This window comes from Chlorocebus sabaeus, chromosome 16, assembly GCF_047675955.1.
Source record: "Chlorocebus sabaeus isolate Y175 chromosome 16, mChlSab1.0.hap1, whole genome shotgun sequence".
NCBI classification, from domain to species: Eukaryota; Metazoa; Chordata; class Mammalia; order Primates; family Cercopithecidae; genus Chlorocebus; species Chlorocebus sabaeus.
In genome coordinates, this window is record NC_132919.1 from 59,099,686 (window position 1) to 59,120,914 (window position 21,229).

A 21,229-nucleotide genomic window follows, 5' to 3' on the forward strand; every position below is an offset into this window, starting at 1 on the left:
GAGGAGAACGTTTCTCTCCAAAGCCATGCAAGTTGAGCCCAGTGAAGACACTGAGATGTTTATGCAATTTACCCGAAGGAGGCACCCAGAGGAAGAAATTAGATCTCTCTAAGTAAATCTTTGTGGTTAAATTAATGAGAGCGTTTATTTCCTAAAACCAAGCACAGCCCAGTGATTGAAAATTGAGTCTTAACCAAGGAATAAAGATAACAAAGAGAAGCTGGACCTGGAAGTCATCAGAAGGTCCCTCTTAGGACCTGGGCATTCTCTATCTTGGAGCATCTAGAAACTTCTCTTTTCTGTCACTCCTCTCCCTAGATAAAAATCATGACCCACATCCCTCTCTGAATGCCAGATTCATACATATATATCCAACTTCTTCTTCTTCTTCTTTTGATACAGAGTCTCGCTCTGTTGCCCAGGCTGGAGTACAGTGGCTTGATCATGGTTCACTGCAGCCTTGGCCTCCTGGGCTCAAGCGATCCTCCCACCTCAGCTCCTGAGTAGCTGGGACGACAGGTGTGCGCCACCATGTCCAGCTAATTAAAAATTATTTTTTGTAGAGACGGGGTCTCACCATGTTGCCCAGGCTGGCCTTGAACTCTTGGCTGCAAGCGATTCTCCTGCTTTGACCTCCCAGAGCACTGGGATTATAGGCGAGAGCCATCATGCCTGGCCAATATCCAACTTTTTACCCCTCATTTCCACTTGGAAGTCTCATTGGTATCTGAAACTCATCATGTCTAAATGGTGCTCTTGCTTTTCTTCTCAGAACCTGCTTCTCCTCCACTGTTTCCTACGGCAATGGCACCACCACTTATCCAGGGCCTCTAGGCAGAGCTAGAAAGCCTGAGATCATCCTTATTTTGTCCCCCTCTCAGGCCCCACATCAATTCTAACACAAAGTCACTCTGTTTTCAAAATAGATCCCTTCCTCCCCTCTTTATCCTCTGCCATCTTTCCAGCTCAAACCACCATTTTGATCTGGATCATTCCAATAGTCTGACAACTGGACTCCCTGCTTTTGGTCTTTCACTAATTCTCCACAGAACAGCCAGAGCAAACATTTTAAAAACATAAATCACCCAATGTAATGGGGTGTCCTAATCTGGATTCTGGAACAGAAGCAAAAGTACATTATTGGGAAAACTGGTGAAATCTGAATAAAGTCTGTAGTTTTGGCAGTGGAATCATGGTTGGGTAAGGGGAAACTGGGTAGAGGGTACTTGAGAACCCTGTGTACAATCTTTGCAAGTTTAGTATAATTTTTTTTTTTTCTGAGATGGAGTTTCACAATTTCGGCTCACTGCAACCTCCATCTCCCGGGTTCAAGTGATTCTTCTGCCTCAGCCTCCTGAGTAGCAGGGATTACAGGCATGCACCATCACACCCAGCTAATTTTGGTATTCTTTTTTTTTTTTTTAAGTAGAAACAGGGTTTCACTATGTTGGCCAGGCTGGTCTTCTCAAACTCCTGACCTAGGTGATCTGCCCACTTCAGCCTCCCAAAGTGCTGGAAAATGAGCCACTGTACCCAGCTAACTTTAGTATAAATTTAAAATTATTCCAAATTAAAAAAATTTTTAAAACTCCATGAACAATATCTTGTCACTCCTTTGTTTAAAATCCTTGAATAAGTTCCCACTGCACTGAAATCCACACTCTGCCGTGGCCCCATAGCTCTTACATAATCTAGCTTCTATTACATTTTCAACCTCAGTTCCTGCCAGTCTACTTACTCTCACTCCTAATGCTCTAGCCAGCGGTTTTCCAACAGTTCCTGGAATATGTGAGGCTGTGTCAGGGGCCAGGGCCTTTGCTCCCTGCATTAGTTTGTGGGGTCAGCCATAACAGAACACCACAGATTGGGTGGTGTAAACAGAATCTAATTAATTGTCTCACAGCTCTGGAGGCTGAAAGTTCAAGATCAACGTGTCTGCAGGGTTGATTTCTTCGGAGACCTCCTCCTTGGCTTGCGGATAGGCTGCCTTCTCCCTAAGTCTGCATGTGTTGCACCCTAAGAGTCTGTTTGTTTGTTTTTTGAGACAGGGTCTCTCTCAGTCACCTAGGCTGGAATGCAGTGGCACGATCTTGGCTCACCGAAACCTCCGCCTCCTGGGTTCAAGTGATCCTTCCATCTCAGCCTCCTGAGTAGCTGTGACTACAGGTGTGCGCCACCACACCTGGCTAGTTTTTGCATTTCTTATGTACCGATGGGGTTTCGCCATGTTGCTCAGGCTGGTCTTGAACTCTTGAGCTTCAGCGATCCGCCCACCTCAGCCTCCCAAAGTGCTGGGATTCCAGGTGTGAGCCACCGACTGCATCCAGCCTAGAGTCTCTTTATGTGCCCAAGTGTTCTCTTCTTATCTGAATACCAGTCAGACTGGATTAGCGCCTACTCTAATGGCCTCATTTTAACTTAATCCCCTCTTTTAAGGTCCTGTCTCCATGAATAGTCACATTCTAAAGCTTCCACATATGAATTTGGGGTGGAGGAACATATATCTCATCAGGCTGGCTCCTTCCCATACTCAAGCCTCACGTGGACTTTTGTCTTCCCAGAGGCCTTTCTGACCACATGGCCTCAGGCTGAGCTCCCTCTAGCCGGTTTATAGCTTTCCTAGCAGTTAGCACTGCTGTAATTCTTTTGTTTGTTTACTTGCCTATTACCTGCTTCTCCCACTCCATGATTAATGGAGGGCTGGTTTGCCTTTTTTTTTTTTTTTTTTTTTTTTGACAGTTTTGCTCTCATTGCCCATGCTGGAGTGCAATGGCACGATCTCAGCTGACCATAGCCTCTGCCTCCCAGGTTCAAGTGATTCTCCTGCCTCAGCCTGCCGAGTAGCTGGACTTACAGGCATGTGCCACCATGCCCAGCTAATTTTTTGTATTTTTTAGTAGAGACGGGGTTTCTCCATATTGGTCAGGCTGGTCTCGAACTCCCGACCTCAGGTGATCTGGCTGCCTCAGCCTCCCAAAGTGCTGGGATTACAGGCGTGAGCCACTGAGCCCGGCCTGGAGGGCTGGTTTGTCTTAATGCTGTGTCCCCGATCCTTCTCCTAATGCCTGGCTCATAGTAGGTGCTCAAAACTTGTTGAACAGCAAATGGTTTATTGATACTTGAGACAAAATTAGAGTCTCATTGGGAAATCATCATGAGTGCAGTTAATCCCGAGGTGTGGCCATCACAGTAATCATGTCTCATATTTGCATGGCACTTTACAGTTTATGAAGTGCTTCCATGTAAACGAACCTCTATGCATCCCCCACACCCTGATGGAAGCATTATTTATCCTATTTTTTTAAAACAAAAAAACCAAGCCTTGCTTGCTTACATTGATAACTGGAACGTCAATACTGATCTTTCTGTTTCACAAAGAACAACTTTGTGTTCTTTCATTACCACACAGAGGAACTAGAAATGAAATACATTCCAGACACTTCTTTTAGGCAGCCTCCAAGGAGATCTCTGTGAAAGACAGAGCTTCAGGTTTCCAGGAACTAAACTGGACATTCTCTCCATTTTATTAGAGGAGTTTCTTTGCCAAGGAATAATGTCCTTGGTGATATGTGGCTAATGAGAATACATATGTTACCCAGGTCTTTTTATTGTGTGAGTGGGAGTGGAATGGAGTGGGGTTTATATATGCCTTTTGTAAACTGTCATATTTCCAGGAGTATAAAGAAGTGAAGACATTTGGAGAACCTGTTTTCCTAAGTGTTGCTTTTAAATAGCACTTACTATTTCCTTAAATCTATAGTTCTCAGTCTTGTTGCCCCTCAGATTCACCTGGAGGAGCTGTAAAAATCCCAAAGCCGGCTGGGCGCGGTGGCTCATGCCTGTAACCCCAGTACTTTGGGAGGCTGAGGCGGGTGGATCATGAGGTCAGGTGATCGACACCATCCTGGCTAACACGGTGAAACCCCGTCTCTACTAAAAATACAAAAAAAAAAGAAAAAAATTAGCCGGGCATGGTGGCAGGCGCCTGTAGTCCCAGCTACTCAGGAGGCTAAGGCAGGAGAATAGTGTGAACCTGGGAGATGGAGCTTGCAGTGAGCCGAGATCGCGCCACTGCACTCCAGCCTGGGCGACAGAGTAAGACTCTGTCTCAAAAAAAAAAAAAAAAAAAAAAAGGAATCCCAATGCCTCCCCATCTCAGACAAATGAAATGAGAATCTCCAGGGCTGGGACCGCAGCATCAGTGATGGCTAAAGCTTCCCAGGTGATTTTTTTTTTTTTTGGGGGGACGGAGACTTGCTCTGTTGCCCATGCTGGAGTGCAGTGGCGTGATCTCAGCTCACTGAAACCTTCGCCTCCCGGGTTCAAACAATTCTGCCTCAGCCTCCCTAGTAGCTGGGATTACAGGCAATATGCACCATCATACCCAGCTAATTTTTGTATTTTTAGTAGAGACGAGGTTTCACCATGTTGGACAGGCTGATCTCGAACTCCTGAGCTCAAGCCATCCTCCCTCCTCGGCCTCCCAAAGTACTGGGATTAAGGGTGTGAGCCACCCCACCTGGCCCTGGTGATTTTAATAGGCAGCTGTGATTGAGAACTGCTGGTCTAGATCTTCACGGGGCTGGGGACGGCATAGCCAATGTCTCCTAAGGGAACATATCAGGTTCAGCCTCAGGGTAGACTCTAAAACTTCTCACACTCCCAGCTGGAGAATTCCGTGTTCTGGAAGGGAGTGTTCTGTCCTTCATGCTCATTGGCTGGTTTAGACCAGCCTGCACCCAGGACCCGTTAAATTAAAATCCCAGGGGGCTGGGACCCAGGCAGGAGTTGTTAAAACTTCTCAGGTGGGTCCAATGTGCAGGCAAGGCTGGGAAGCACCGCTTTAAATGGTGCCTGCTTTGTTTGGAAGAGGAAGTAAAGTAGCAAGGCTGCCCCCATTAACCCCATTGAACACCAGTAACCTGGCAGCCGTCACCACATGAGCAGCCTCTCGTTCAGCTGAACCAGGCAGTGCTAAGCACGGACTCTCCTAGGTCTAGATTTATGGCCTTGGACAAACAACAGAACCTTACCTTGGCATGGTGCCGTCCTCCCTAGCACTAAGGAAGGCCCAAATAATTCTCATAAGTATGTGCATAAAATAAATAGGCCTCAATTTAAGGCAACTTCCCCACTGCATCCTGGTTAATGTAATCACAGTTTGCAGGTTTTCACAATCATACGTATACTGGTTTTATTTTTAACAAGGAAAAGAAGATATTTATATCTACTCATACTGCCACTATTTTTTTCTTACTAGATACTGGGTCGCGTCAAAAAATTACTTATATGGTAATTGATAATAGGATAACAACATGTACTCAATTCAACCACTATCATCAATATGACTATCAGTAGCCTCTTTCAATTTAATTATTGCTTCTTATCGTCATCAATTTCATTAAATTTTTGGCAGGTACGGGAGGAAACAGTGCAGATAGCAGTATGAAGGATGGTAGCTGAATGATAAGAGTGTACACCCAGAAAGTGCAAAGAAATGAACTGAGTTTATTAAATAGTTTGGAAATGCGGTGAGACAAGAGAATTATCCACTACTGCACTGCTTTCCTTAGCAACTCTGCCTCCCACCAAAAACTCCACACTCAACCCAGGACAGAAAAAGAGCACACCAGCATATGCCTTGGCTTAAAACACCAGTTTTGAATCCCCGGCTAGATAAAGCTAGCATTTAGTCATTAAAGAATTGTTAGATAAATATATATTTCTCATGTTCAGATTTTGAAGTATTAACAAGTATGAATGGAAATGGATGCAGCCCTCCTTTTCTTCTTTTCTTTTCTTTTTTTTTTATTTTTTGAGACAGAGTTTCACTCTTGTTGCCCAGGCTGGAGTGCAGTGGCACGATCTCTGTTCACTGCAACCTCCGCCTTCTGGGTTGAAGCAATTCTCCTGCCTCAGCCTCCCGAGTAGGTGGGATTACAGGTGCACGCCGCCATGCCCTGCTAATTTCTCTATTTTTAGTAGAGATGGGGTTTTGCCATGCTGGCCAGGCTGGTCTCAAACTCCTGACCTCAGGTATCCACCCACCTCAGCCTCCCAAAGTGCTGGGATTTCAGGTGTGAGCCACCGCACCTGGCTGCAGCCCTCCTTTTCTGCCTCTCTGGGATCAACCTTGAACCTGCTGGACAACCAATTGCTGCTGAATATGTAAATTAGAGGAGGGCAAATTGGCAAAGAAGTCTACCAAAGTGGGGCTGGGCTGTGTGGTCCAATGGCCTCAGGAGCAAGACTTGGGGTCCGTGGAGCAGAGTCAAGCAGAGCCTGGGGGGGCAGGAGGTGGGAACTGGGCCAAAAACACATTTAGGGCCTCTTCAATGTAACAAGATGGCAGGACTGGGGCTTGGGCAAGTTGGGTGCCATGACAGGGAGACAAGGAGCAGGTCCCCTGGGCAGTTCCAGAGTCCACAGGCTGGGGAGAGGTAGGCAAGCCGGGCTACAACAGCTGAGATTTCTCCTAGAGAAAGCAAACTGTATCTAAGGACCACTCGGAGTGAACAGGTGATCGGTGCTTCTCTTGCAGGCCAGCCTAGGCCTGGCGCTTGGCGTGGGCCTGGATCCTGATTGTAAGGTGGATAACTTGTTATTTTAAATTCCTAGGAGGGTAGTCAAAAACCTTAGCACCTGCCAAAAAAGGGATATATAATAATACATAATCACCATATGAATGTTGGGGACTATTTGAACTGGGCAGAGGATAAACCAGATTACAGTGGTCCCACCAATCTATAGCGATTACAGTGAGCCCACGTGTCCCCTCTGTGCCTCTTTTTTATTTCTAGGTGTCACTGTGTCACCCAGGCTGGAGTGCAGAGGTGCAAACATGGTTCACTGCAGGCTTGACCTCTTGGGCTCAAGCGATTCTCCCACCGCAGCCTCCCAAGTAGGGAGCTGGGACCACAGGCGTGCGTGCCACCACGCCTGGCTAATTTTTTAATTTTGCAGAGATGGGGTTTCCCCATGTTGCCCAGGCTAGTCTCAAACTCCTGACCTCAGGTGATCTGTCCACCATGGCCTCCCAGAGTGCTGGGATTACAGGTGTGAGCCATAGCGCCTGGCCTCTCTATACCTTTTCAAATGGAGAGTTGTTTTGAATGAACTCACGGAGATAGAGACATAGAGAAAAAGAGAGAAAGCAAGGAAATTTGTTTGGAAAGACTAAAAGATATTTTAAAAATTTTTTTCCAGCCAGGCATGGTGGCTCACGCCTGTAATCCCAGCACTTTGGGAGGTCAAGATAGGCAGATTGCTTTAGTCCAGGAGTTTGAGACTAGCCTAGGCAACATGGTGCAATCCCATCTCTAAAAAAACACAAAAATCAGCTGGGCATGGTCGTGTATGCCTGTAGCCCCAGCTACTCAGCGGGGCTGAGGTGGGAGGATTGCTTGAGCCCAGGAGGTGGAGGTTGCAGTGACCCGAGATCGTGCTACTGCACTCCAGCCTGGGTGACAGAGCGAGACCCTGTCTCATAAAGAAACAAAAAAATTCCCCCATATTTTCATATTATGCCAGGAAAAGCAATTCAGGCAACTGAACTTTATTATCCTTTTCATGAGAGTCCACAGCTACATGAAAATAGTCAAGCTTACTTCAATATCCAGTGACCAGGTTTAAAGAAGTACACTGAAATATGGAAGGTGGTACAGCCAGGAAAAATCATTGTGAGGAAGCATACTTCATGGCATGTTAAAAATAACATACTTTATGATTCAATTCAGGAGGAATTGGTTACAAAATAAATTTGTCCATAATCTGCAACATGAACCAAATCGCTAACAGAAGTCATCTCTAAATTGTGGGACTGCTATTGGTTTTTCCTTTCTTTTTTCGATACTTTCTTTTTGCATTTTCCAAGTTTGAATAGTCACGTATTAACTTTTTTTTTTTTGAGACAGAGTCTCGCTCTATTGACAGGCTGGAGTGCAGTGGTGCAATCTGGGCTCACTGGAACCTCTGCCTCCCAGGCTCAAGTGATTTTCCTGCCTCAGCCTCCTGAGTAGCTGGGACTACGCCCGGCTAATTTTTTGTATTTTTAGTAGAGATGGGGTTTTGCCATGTTGCCCAGGCTGGTCTTGAACTCCTGAGCTCAGACAATCTGCCTTGGCCTCCCAACATGTTAGGATTACAGGCGTGAGCCACCGTGCCCGGCCTACTTTCTAATCAGAAAAAAAAAAAAAAATCACTATTTTATAAGGATTCAAGTTTAAACACAGTGTGACACTGTTTTAGACATGGTGGTTTTGATGAAATTGGCCAGCAATGCGCCTGTGATTTTGGCCTGTGACAGGAAAATGGCCCTAAACATTCCCCTTTGGGCTGCCACTTCAAGGAGACACTAACGATGGGGTTCCTGAACATAGTGATAGGATAGTACTTTTACCAGCTGTATACTCTCCTCTAGGAAGTTCCATGAACTCTGGGGAAGCCCTGAAGCTTCCAGATCCAGGTTCTTCCTTTCAATGGGTCCTGAGGGAACCCACAGCCTAATCCCGGGAGAGGCTTTTGGTAGGTCAAAACAGTCACCCCCAAAGAAAAGAGAACTTAGAAATGTACTGCCCCAAGAGAAAGAGCCTGGGGGTAAAAGCCAGGTCAGAAGATGGGTTTTAACCAACACTAATAAGCAAAATACTTGGCTGAAATTTAGTAGAAGTCAGAATGCCTCAGGAGGTAAATATTTTGTGGGGGTAGCACCTGATTTTAAGGTAGGATGTGTGGGTGTATACAAATACCACATGTGTGTAAGTAAGCATATATGCAGTATGTACACATACATCTGATTCTATTTCCTTTTCTTTCTTTTTTTTTTTTTCTGAGATGGAGTCTCGCTCTGTGGCCCAGGCTGGAGTGTAGTGGCACAACCTCAGCTCACTGTAACCTCTGCCTCCCAGGTTCAAGCAATTCTCCTGCCTCAGCCTCCCAAGTAGCTGGGATTACCAGCGTGCCCCAACACACCCAGCTAATTTTTCTATTTTTAGTTGAGACAGGGTTTTGCCATGTTGGCCAGGCTGGTCTTGAACTCCTGATCTCAGGTGATCTGCCTGCCTCAGCCTCCCAGAGTGCTGGGATTACAGGCATGAGCCACTGCACTGGGCCTGTATTTCTTTTTCTGTTCACACAAATCTGACTATATTTCCTTTTCTGTGCACACATATATTTGATTGCATTCCCTTTTTGAAGTAAATATGAATAGGCGTTGAGAAGATATGTACTCCGTCCAATGATAAGAAAACAAATCTTGGAGTTCCTAGTACCCTGTCATCCTCTCTACCTCCATGACAGTCACCCCAGGTCAGAGGCTTCTGCTCAGAGGCCCACGGAAAGTACATAAACATGAGAAAGAAAAGCTAGACAACAAAAGAATTCCAGGGAAAAGTCCCAGGGAAATAACCCTCAGAAGCCAAAGGCCAGAGCATCTCTGTGGTCCCAGGCACAGGTCCCACTGCTGGCCCTGGTCACAGAGGGGCTGTGAGAAGTGCTGCAATTTTCAGAGCCCAAGAGGTGAGCACAGCATGGAAGGAGGGGCTACTCACACTGTCGTTGCTTCCTTTGTTGTCCTCATACTTGGTTTCTATATGAATGGAGAATTTCGGCAGAAAGGAACACTGTGGGAGAAAAGCAAACTTCCATTAGCATGACATTTTTTCTCTCTTCCTATATTCAGCAGAGCTTCTGAATACTTTCCTGGCCATTTGGTTGGGAGCACTGCACCAGAGCAGAAATGTTAAGATACTAAGTCAATATCCAAATTCTGACAAAGGAAAGCACCTTTAGGACCATGAACACAGTTTCATCCAGACAGAGGTCAGGCCACAGAGAATAACCAGCAATAGAGGGCAAGTCCCTGAAGAGGTCATTTCCAAAAGGAATATGTTCTGTGACTCCTAGCGTAAGCTGTAGAAAAGCAAACCCCTAAATCACACCAGTGCCAGTTCTGGGGAGTTTACCTTTGGGGAGCAGCTGCCATTGCTGGATTCCTGGGGACCCAGCCTTAATCTTTATATAAATGCTCATATAACATTAGCAAGGGGATATAGCAGAACTTTAAAATCATAGATTATTGAAGTCAGACAGACCTGGCTTTTATTTTTAAATTTTAAAACATAAATTTATTTTTAAAGTAAAATAAAAAAATTTTTAAAGATTTTATTTGAAAATTAAAATCTAATTTTCAATTTTTAAATTTTATTATTTTTTAATGTTTTGAGACAGGGTCTTGCTCTGTTGCCCAGGCTGGAGTGCAGTGGCGTGAGCTGGGCTCACTGTAACCTCCACCTCCCAGGTTCAAGTGATTCTCATGCCTTAGTCTCCCATGTAGCCCGACTAATTTTTATATTTTTAGTAGAGATAGGGTTTCTCCATGTTAGCCAGGCTGGTCTCGAACTCCTAAGCTCAAAAGATCTGCCTGCCTTGGCCTCCCATAGTGCTGGGATTACAGGTGTGAGCCACCACGTCCGGCCTTCTTTTTCTTTTTCTTTTTGAGACAGAGTCTTGCTTTGTCACCCAGGCTGGAGTGCAGTGGTGTGATCACAGCTCACTGTAACCTTGACCTATGGGCTCAAGCGATCCTCCCGCCTCGGCCTCCCAGGTAGCTGGGACTACAGGTATGTGCCACCATGCCTGGCTAATTAAAAAAAAATTTTGGCCGGGCGCGGTGGCTCAAGCCTGTAATCCCAGCACTTTGGGAGGCCGAGACGGGCGGATCACGAGGTCAGGAGATCGAGACCATCCTGGCTAACACAGTGAAACCCCGTCTCTACTAAAAACACACACACACAAAAAACTAGCCGGGCGAGGTGGCGGGCGCCTGTAGTCCCCGCTACTCAGGAGGCTGAGGCAGGAGAATGGCGTAAACCCGGGAGGCGGAGCTTGCAGTGAGCTGAGATCCGGCCACTGCACTCCAGCCCGGGCGACAGAGCAAGACTCCGTCTCAAAAAAAAAAAAAAAAAAAAAAAAAAAAAAATTTTTTTTTTTTGTAGAGGCAAGGATCTGTCTATGTTGCCCAGGCTGGTCTTGAATTCCTGGCATTACGCAATTGTCCCGCCTGCATCCGGCCGAGACCTGGCTTTTAATATGTAATTTGGATAAGTCATTTAACTTATCTGAACCCCAACAGAGTTAAAACAGGAACAATAATTATTACCTAAGAGCAACACTGTGAGGGTTAAATATTAATAAAATGATGTTTTAAAAATGTATAGTTAAAGAATGCATTCAGCAGACAGCATCCATGGGTAGAAACTGAACCAGAAAAGGCAGCCCCCCTCTTTGCCCACGCGAGGGAGAGAAACCCCAAATGCAACCCAGCCCTACGGCCCCAGTCTCGCTGAGTCAAGTTCTATGCATTCAGTAGATGTGAAGGGTTTAGGTGGCTTGAGAAGAGAATTTTGATGGATGTTGGTGTAACCACGCTCTGGCTAGCACTAAGCTGGGCATTAACTTTCTTGGCCACCAGAGATAGGATTGATGGCTAATGGGCAAAATGACCCAGCAACTGCATTGGGATCTGTGGGTATTGGGGAAACCAGACTTGGGCTGATAGCATTACAGTAACAAGAGGCTGGATCTCTTACACACGTTCCTAGCACTCATATACTGTCTATACCAGACACTGCTACAAATGTTCTGATGTGCTCACTCATTTATTCCTGGCAACAACCCCACGAAGGAGGTACTATTACTATCCCCCCTGCTTTAAAGATGAGGAGATGGAGGTACAGAGAGGGTAGGTAAATGGCCTACAGTCATGCAGCCAGGTGGCCTGGTCCCAGTGTCCATACTCTTCACCATACTGAGTGGTTCTCAAAGAGGAGTTTCTGGACCAGTTCCAGCAGCCCAGAATTGTTAGAAATGCAAATACTTGGCCAGGCACGGTGGCTCATGCCTATAATCCCAGCACTTTGGGAGACCAAGGCGGGCATATCACCTGAGGTCAGGGGTTTGAGACCAGCCTGGCCAACATGGTGAAACCCCGTCTTTACTAAAAATGCAAGAATTAGGCGGGTGTGGTGGTGCACCCCCTGTAATTCCAGCTACTTGGGAGGCCAAGGCATGAGAATCGCTTGAACTTGGGAGGTGGAGGTTGCAGTGAGCTGAGATCGCGCCATTGCACTCCAGCCTGGGCAACAGAGCGAGACTCCAACTCAAAAAAAAAAAAAAAAAAAAAAAAGAAAAGAAATGCAAATTATTCAGCAGACCAACTAAATCAGAAACTCTGGAGGTGGGGTTCAGCAATCTGTTTACCAAGCCGTCCAGTGTATGCTGAGGCATGCTTAAACTGGAAAACCCCCTGGCTATAGCACACACATGCTTCAGCCGCACGATGACCATGCTCCCCTTTTAGCCCGGCTGAGATCCCTGGTGGCACCCGCACAAGAAGGCAGAGGCCTGGGACGTGCCATCGATAATTCTCCTGACATCACATGCCAGGGCGCGTTCAGCACGCATCTGTCTTAATCTGAGTGAAACAAGCCATCTGAACCGTGACTAAGGAAACATGGGAACAATCAATCCCAGTAATTGCCTTTATGGAGAACGAGGCCCTGCGATTATTCATTAACACCTTCTCTGCTGTCTCCTCTCAAACTTCTCACTCCATAACCGCCGCCCTCACACCCGGGTCCAGGTAGCACCAAGGAGCAGCTGCTCATCTTAAATGAAGACGCTGGAGGACTCGGAGCCCCACAGCAGACACGGGAACGTAGGGGGATGCCCTGGCTGAGACCGTCTTAGACGTGACAAGCCTTTAGGTAAATCGATTTTGTATTTTTTGTCCCATAATTCACATGGAGTCAATCCAAGGAGTGGGGAGAGCACAGAGTTGGGGAGCATGGGTGCGGGTCTCGGTGCACCGGAGTGAAACACTGTGAGGAGTTTTTACCCACTGAACCTCTAAACCACTTAGCTATTAGCTAGCCTAACACATGAATCTTAGCATTTGCATATAAACCCAATTATGAAATGCAAAACTCCCACGCAAATTAGCAGATGTTATTTTTGAGTGGGGACTTTGGTTATTTTCATATCAGAATGGCAACCTTGCCACGAGGCTGGGAGTGCACCTGGCTTCAGCAGGGTGGCCGGGGAACGGCTCCTGGTAACTCCAAGCGGGTCAGCACTTTCTCCTTCAGCAGGTGGTTGGGGCTGATACTCCCCTTGGGATGTCTGAGGACTCGCTCTCAGAGCCCTGGGGTGTGCGGGTGTCTTGAGTTAAAATCATAATTATCTGTGGCTCTGGGCTTCTTCAGTGCTGTCACTGAAATCTCTCTGGGGAGATGTCTGTGTTAAGATAACCTTCTGCTTCCCCCATGCAGGTTGGTTTCTCCAAAAATCCAGCTCACTAATCCTAGCGGAAGCTCAGCCTTAAAGCAAGGTCTCTGATTTCTTCGCGATTGGTTCCCTGTTATATCTCACCCACTGATCTATCCTAAATCCCTTCCCCTCTCAAGGTCCGCTGCCTGGCTTCACCCTTCTCCCCTCTGCCTCGCAGCTGATCACTTTTTTGAGTCATAGTTTAATGAGGACACGAACCGCATGATAGAAACACTGACACATCTCTTTCCTCCATTACAAATCTGCTTATTTCTTTAAGTTTCTTATCCTTTGTGAGTCAGAGAAAGATACATCCTCCTCTTTTTCAGTGGAGAAATATTATAATGAAAAGCACTGAGACATTAGAGCCAACTCACTTGGGCTCAAATCCAAGATGTATTAACCTGGGCAAGTTATTTCACTATTCTCAGCCCCAGTTGCTCCAGGTGGAAAATGGAGACAATCCTTCTCCACTCTGTAGGAGTGTTCAGAAGATCAATGAGATCACACAGCTAAACCCCAGCACAGTGACTGGCACATAGTAGGTGCACAGCACAAATGATTTGTAAGCTTTTCTCTAGAACCTTGTTTCATTGATTATTTGCATCTTCTCCCTGCTTCCTTCCCGCAGCCTAAAAATATAATGAAAAGTGTCATAGTCTTACAAAATAAATAAGCACAAAGTTCCCTTGATTCTATTTCTTCCCCCATCTATAATCAATTCCATATCTCCGTCTTCATAAAAAAACTTATTAAAAGAGTAGTCAGTGGCCAGGCGTGGTGGCTCATGCCTGTAATCCCAGCACTTTGGGAAGCCGAGGTGGGTGGATCACCTGAGGTCAGAAGTCTTGAGACCAGCCTAGCCAACATGGTGAGACCCCATCTCTACAAAAATACAAAAATTAGCCAGGCGTGATGGCAGGTGCCTGTAATCCCAGCTACTCAGGAGGCTGAGTAAGGAGAATCGCTGGAACCCGGGAGGCGGGGGTTGTAGTGAGCCAAGGTTGCACCACCGCACTCCAGCCCGGGTGACAGAGCAAGGCTCCCTCTCAAAAAAAAAAAAAATAAAAAAATAAAAAAAGAGTATTCAATTTCAGTGCTTCCTGTCTACTTTTTTCTACCTCCCACCTGATCATCAAAGGATTTTCAAACCAGCATCACTCTTCCATGTGCACCCTGGAGACCTCTCTAGGCTGCAATAGGGCTGAGCAAGTTCTCCATCCTGAGCAGCAGTTCAGCCTTCCCTTCCCTCCTCCACTCCTTCCCTGCAGGAGATCCCTCAGGTCCTACCCTACCTACAGCCTCTTTTCTTGATCCAAACCCTCTCCCCTGGTGATCTTATCTGCTTCTGACTTTTCATGATTTTTTTTGGCAGATGCCTCCCAAATCAACATTTCAAATTCCAACTCCTCTCACATTTCCAGGTGCCCACTGGCTATCCCCAACAATCGCCCTACAGGTTCCTTAAACTTGAAAGGACCGGACTGAACGCGAATGTTCTCCCTGACTGTACTGGTACCCTAGAGTTATTGCAGCCAATTCCACAAACTGGGTGGCTTTAAAACAGCAGCAATTCATTCTCTCACAGTTCTGGAGGCCAGAAGCCTGAAACCAAGGTGTTGGCAGAGCCACACTCCCTCTGAAGACTCTGGGAGAGAATCTGTCCTTGTCTCCTCCAGCTGTTGGTGGCTCCGGTAGTGGGTGCATCACTCCAGTCTCTGCCTCCGTCTTCACATCTCCTTCTTCCCTCTGGGTCTCTGTGCTCTCTTCTCTTCTTACAAGGACACCAGTCATTGGATTTGGGCCCACCCTAAATCTAGGTCCACTCCTCCTTCCCTGGAAAACTTCTTGCTGCTAGGCTTTTTTTTTTTTTTTTTTTTTTTTTTTTTTTGGCCCATGGTACTCTCAGCCCCAAATTTCTTTCCTAAATCTTACTCAAAGACCATCTCAAGTACCACTTTGGAATGATTATCCCACGCATGTGGCAGTATTCCGTTTGTCCCTTTATCACAGCACGTATCTCCTTTGTCACCATTACCATTAGCTATATGTGTCCCAGGCTCACCAACCAGGTGGTAAGCTCACCCTCTAACAGGAGGGTGCCCCCCCCAACACCAGCACCACTAGGAATGGTGCATGTCAAAGTTGCCCCCCTTTATCTTTACCCCCCTTCTTTACCCAGCTTCTTCGGGTGTTAAAGCATCTCCTTTAGTTTAGGTTTTGCTCGAATAATGTTTTCTGTAACCAAGACTTTTGCCTCCATTACGAATATACCATCTAACCTAGTCATTCTCAACGTCAACAGGGAGAGGGGGACCCCACCTCCCAACCCTGGACTTTTTCTCAAAATGTGCGCTGTTCCCTAAAGATCCTGATAAACATCCTTGAGTGGAGGAATTCTATATCACCGAGGGATCTGTCAGGAGTGTGGGCATGGAAAAAATGTTGGGAACCCTGATGTAACACACCTGAACTTGCTCCAAGAAGAGAGACACTAGGGTTGTCAGCCACTGGCTAAAACAGGAAGATGTCTAAGGGCTTCTGAAGCATCCAGTGCTCTCTAAGGAACAGTCATTTGGAAATGCTGAATGCTGAAAGTCCCATTTGGCCCACAGCCTATGAAGGAAAGACTGAAAAACCCACTGCAGACAGAATTCTGAGATAGCCTCCAGAGTCCCGGTCACTGGTGCACACATCCTGCGTAATCCTTCCCCTCGGGTGTGAGCAGGACCCGGGGATATGACGGGTTGTCACTCCCTTGGTTGCCCCCTAGAACCTTCAGAGGGAGCGTAGCCTTTGATTGATAGCAAAAAGACAAGACAGTCACTCCTCAGACTCTGTCTCAGTATATAAGACTTCACTTTAGAAAAAGCAGAGATTCTGTAGCTGGCTTTGAAGTTGTGAGATAGCCACGTGGATAGGACCCAAGGGAGGTCTACTGGGAACTGAGAGTGACAGCTGGAGGAGGGCCAGCTAGAAAACACGATTTCCATCCTACAACCACGAGGAATGAGTCCTGCCAACCACCAGTGGGCATGGAAGAGGACCCCGCATCTCTGGTGAAACTAGAACCTTGGCTGGTGCCTTGATTTTCCACCTGGGGAGTCCCTGGGCCAAGGACCCAGCGAGCCTGGGTTACTCCTGACCCATGGAAACTGCAAGAGGACAAACTTGTGTTATTTTTCTTTTCTTTTATTTTTTGAAACAGAGCCTCATTCTGTTGCCCAGGCTTGAATGCAGTGGTGTGACCATAGCTCAGCTCGCCATAGCCTTAACCTCCTGGACTTAAGCAACCCTCCCACCTCAGCCTCCTAAACAGCTGGGACTACAGGCATGCACCGCCATACCCAGCTAATTTTTTTTATTTTTAGTAGAGATGAGCTCTCACTGTGTTGATCAGGTTGGTCTCAAACTCCTGAGCTCAAGCGATCCTCCAACCTCGGCCTCCTAAAGTGCTGGTATTATAGGCATGAGCCATTGCACCCAGCCACTTGTGTTGTTTTAAGTTGCTAAATTTGTGGGAGATTTGTTACACAGCAAGAGAAAACCAACACAACACCCAGCCTGCTGGCTGCCTTCTTCCAAATTGCCCATCTGGCTTTCATCTGTGTAAAGCATCACTGACTTTGAGGTTCAAGCATGTGCAAGGGAAGGGGGAATTGGTGCTTTTTCTGACTTAGTAGTTCCACCTATGACGTCACCTGCTTTGTCAATCAATGGCCACTGCTTATTGCCCAGGGTGGTATTTACTAGTAACTGATGTCAGCAAGCTTGTCATTATCTGGTGTCCAGATGCAGCAGCAGGCACCTAACCCACAGAGAGGGAGCATGATGATTTAATAGAAAAAAAAAAAATACAGGTGTTTAGAGGAAAACAGACTTCAGTTCAAACCCCAGCTTCTTTTCCAACAAACTGTGTGACTTGGGGCAAATTGCTGAACCCCTCTGAGCTTCAGTTTCCTCATCTATCAAATGGAGACGATCGCAACCTCAAAGCCGTGGGGTGAGAATGAAAAGAGATAATGAATGTCCAGGGCCAAGCAGCACCTGGCAGGTGCTGGAGAGATGTTGGTCCACTCCACTGTACACTCCTAGGCAATGTGGACGAGAAAGCTGAGCTGGGGTCAAAGGCAGATCCTCCACTATGAAGATGCAAGGATGCAGAAGCTTCTGGAAAGGCACCCATAGGACACCTGATGGCTCCTGCCCATGGCAAGGAAGGTGGCCAAACCACAGAGCAGATCTGGGCTCTTCCAGACTCACTCTGAATCCCTGACCTGCTCTGCTGCTAAGGAAATGTCACCACGTGTCCCAGGCCCCATCCTTGGCAGCCCTTTCTTCTGGGCAGGTACCTCTTCTTCTGGGCAGGTGCCCCTTCCACTGGTCTCTTCTCTGAGCTTTCCCTTGGCCCCCTGCTGACTTCATGCAGGGAACAAAAACTCTACCAGGATCTCCGTGAACTCTTTTCTTTCCTAGATCTAAAGGGCGCACCTCTGCTGGTTCACTCCGCCCAATTGCCAAAACCAAGGCTCAAAGAAGTTAAGAAACAGAAGCATAAAACAGAAGTTGGGAACCCTTGAGGCCACAGAGATGACTCTGCTTACAGGCAGAGGGGGAGGCACAAAAGCACTACTGTCCCCGGAGCCTGGGGGAAATCAGTGAGTCATTTCTGTCCCTCTCCACCTATTCTTCCTCCTCTGGGCTCACTCCAGGTCTGGAATCCTCCTTCTCATGAAAAATCTTTTCTTTTTTATCTCTCTTCCTCTTCTCGACTAAAGGCACAGCTTGGCAGGGAGAACAAAGCAGAGAAAGAATCATAGAAAATATTCACTTAATGGCATCCAGTGTTTATTTTGCCCCAACCCCCTAAAAACAGGAGCAGTGTTAGGAAGAAGTCAGGGAATCAAGGCAGGAGCTCGCCTATCATCTCATCTTTGATTTTCTAGCTTAGATCCACCTAAGCCAGAGGAATCTTACAGGTGTTGCTGCCATCTGCTCCCTGCCATGACCCTCTTCCTTTTATCTGGTGTCTAAGCATCTATAATTGGCCTTCCAAACCCAGTGGAATCCACCAGGATGAACCTCTTATTGAAAAGTGATATTCTGGTACCTGTAAAACCTCCGGCACCTAAAACTCAATGTGCAGAAAAGTGATGGTGGAATTTAAATGCACCTGCTTGTAGCTTTTGGAAGTGATGGGGGGATCTGCAGTGGGAAAGAAGAACGCCTGAAAAGACAAGTCAGGTATCTGGGTCTCTGTAAGAATAATTTCCAGACACAAGCCCTCCCAGGTTCAGTGTCGGGAAATGAAAACAGCATATGCAAAATGCACGGCAGAACTGAATTTCCAATTCACTACAGACATGCTTTGGAAAACATGAAAGAGCTATTTTTGGTCCAGTGATTGATTAGGGTTGCTATGGCAATAAGAAACACTTACAGGAACAAAATGAAATATAAGCAAACCGAAGTCTTAAAGAGAAAGGGTCAGACACATTGGGGATTTCACAGTCAGTTTCTGGGTGGTGCTGGAAGCCCTGACTGCTGTCTCTGCACCTGCAAAGGGAGAGAGATGATGGTGGCTGCAGAGAACGGGGGCCCTGGGGATGGGTCTGAGGCCCTCTAGGGCACTGTACTTCAGAAGCAAGAAGTGCAAAACTTCTCGAAGAATATGCACCGCTCACTTTGAAGATTGTCATTATTGTCATCAAAGGATGCTGTATTTCCACAGCACCTAGCCTGTAGCAAAAATGTAAGTTAAAAGGTATTAATCCTACCCTATCCCACTTTACAATGTAAAATAAAAATAAAATAAAAATAAAAATATTCTCTATGACAGTGTATTTCTAAGACCTACTTAATGATGCCTCATTTGTTGGGCTTGTTAAAAACAGATTCCAGGCCTCTCTCCTGATGCCTTGCTTTCAATAAGTTGGTAGATTCTGGGAGCCCACCCCACCCGAACTCAGGAGCTGTTTCCCCCTTTTCCCTAAAAAATATAGCTTTGCTATTCAAGAGACAGAGGCAGGAGGATCACTTGAGCCCAGGAGTTTGAGGTTGCAGTGAGCTATGATCACACTACTGCATTCCAGCCTGGGTGACAGAGCAAGATCCCATCTCTGAAAAAGTAAAATAAAATAAATAAAAAAATAGCTTTATTCACATACCATATAATTCACCAATTTGCGGTATACAAGTTAATGGTGTTTAGTATATTCAGAGTTATACAACCATTATGACAATCTAATTTTAGAACATTTCCATTACCTCCCAAAGAAGCCCTGTATCCATCAGCAGTCACGTCCCCATTCCCGCCTACCTGCAACACCACATTGTATGCAACCCCTAATCTCCTCTGTCTCTAAGATTTGTCTATTCTATACATTTCCTACAAATGGAAGTGTATCCTATGTGGTCTTTTGTTCCTGGCTTCTCTCACTTAGCATGTTTTCAAGGCTCATTCATGTTCTAGCATGTATGGGTACTCCATTCCTTTTTCTGGCCAAATAATAGTCCACTGTATGGACATACCACATTTGATTTCCCCATTTATCAGTTGATGAACATTTATTTCTATTTTTTGGCTACTACGAACAATACCGCCACAGGTATTCTTGTGCAAGTTATTGTGCGGATATATGTCTTCATTTCCTTCTTTCTTTCTTTTGAAATAGAGTCTTACTCTGTTGCCCAGGCTGGAGTACAGTGGCATGATCTTGGCTCATTGCAACTTCTGCCCCCTGGGTTAAAGCAATTCTCCTGCCTCAGCCTCCAGATTAGCTGGGATTACAGGAACCTGCCACCACACCTGGCTAATTTTTTTATTTTTAGTAGAGATGGGGTTTCATCATGTTGGCCAGGCTGGTCTTGAACTCCTGACCTCGTGATCTACCCACCTTGGCCTCCCAAAGTGCTGGGATTACAGGTGTGAGCCACCGCGCCCAGCCATGTTTTCATTTTTCTAGAGTGTATACCTAGTGTAGAATTGCTGATCATACTGTAACTCTATGTTTAACCTTCTGAAGAACTTCCAGACGGCTACCCCATTCCAAAGTGGCTGCACCCTTGTACATTCTCATGAGTAGTGTAGGAGAGTTCCAATTTCTCCACCTCCTTGATAGGACTTCTTGTTGCCTAGGCTTTTTTTTGTTTGTTTGTTTGTTTGTTTTGAGACGGAGTCTCGCTCTGTCACCCAGGCTGGAGTGCAGTGGTGCGATTTTGGCTCACTGCAAGCTCTGCCTCCCGGGTTCACGCCATTCTCCTGCCTCAGCCTCCCTAGTAGCTGGGACTACAGGCACCTGCCACCACGCCCAGCTAATTTTTTGTATTTTTAGTAGAGACGGGGTCTCACCATGTTAGCCAGGATGGTCTCGATTTCCTGACCTCGTGATCCGCCTGCCTCCGCCTCCCAAAGTGCTGGGATTACAGGCGTGAGTCACCACGCCCGGCCTGCCCAGGTATTTCTTAACCCTGGGAGGTTCTGGGATACCTTTGGGTCAAAATGACAATCCAAAGGAGACATGGCCAACATTCCACACGTTCAGTCAGGGACAGACACAACCCAATACTGAGGTTATAATGACAACAGTGTTATACCATCCTTCCTGTTAACAGGCACTGGTCCAAGATTTGACACATATCAGTTCATCTATTAACTCATTAGCCCTCATACATCCCCATTTTACAGATGAAGAAACAAAGGCACAGAAACGTCCAACAGTGTGCTCCAAGTCACACAACAAACATGTAGGGCAGATGGGATTCAAGTCAGGCTGTCTGACTCTGACATGCATGCTTGTGATTTCATGCTGACTGCTGAGTATCAGGAAATCATGGAAGTGCTTCCAGGGAAGCAGAGGTTGAAAGCACGGGCTTTGCTTCTCAGTATGTGCTGTGGCCACTA

General features: G+C 46.4%; 1 protein-coding gene across 1 annotated transcript in view; it reads right to left on the minus strand.

The window, feature by feature from the left end:
* PITPNC1 (phosphatidylinositol transfer protein cytoplasmic 1) overlaps nt 1-21,229 on the minus strand; it is a 318,864-nt gene that overhangs the window by 108,066 nt on the left and 189,569 nt on the right. Inside the window, exon 5 of the mRNA XM_073005099.1 lies at nt 9,549-9,620. Coding sequence (XP_072861200.1) covers nt 9,549-9,620 — 72 coding nt within the window. The remainder of the gene's footprint in view (nt 1-9,548; nt 9,621-21,229) is intronic.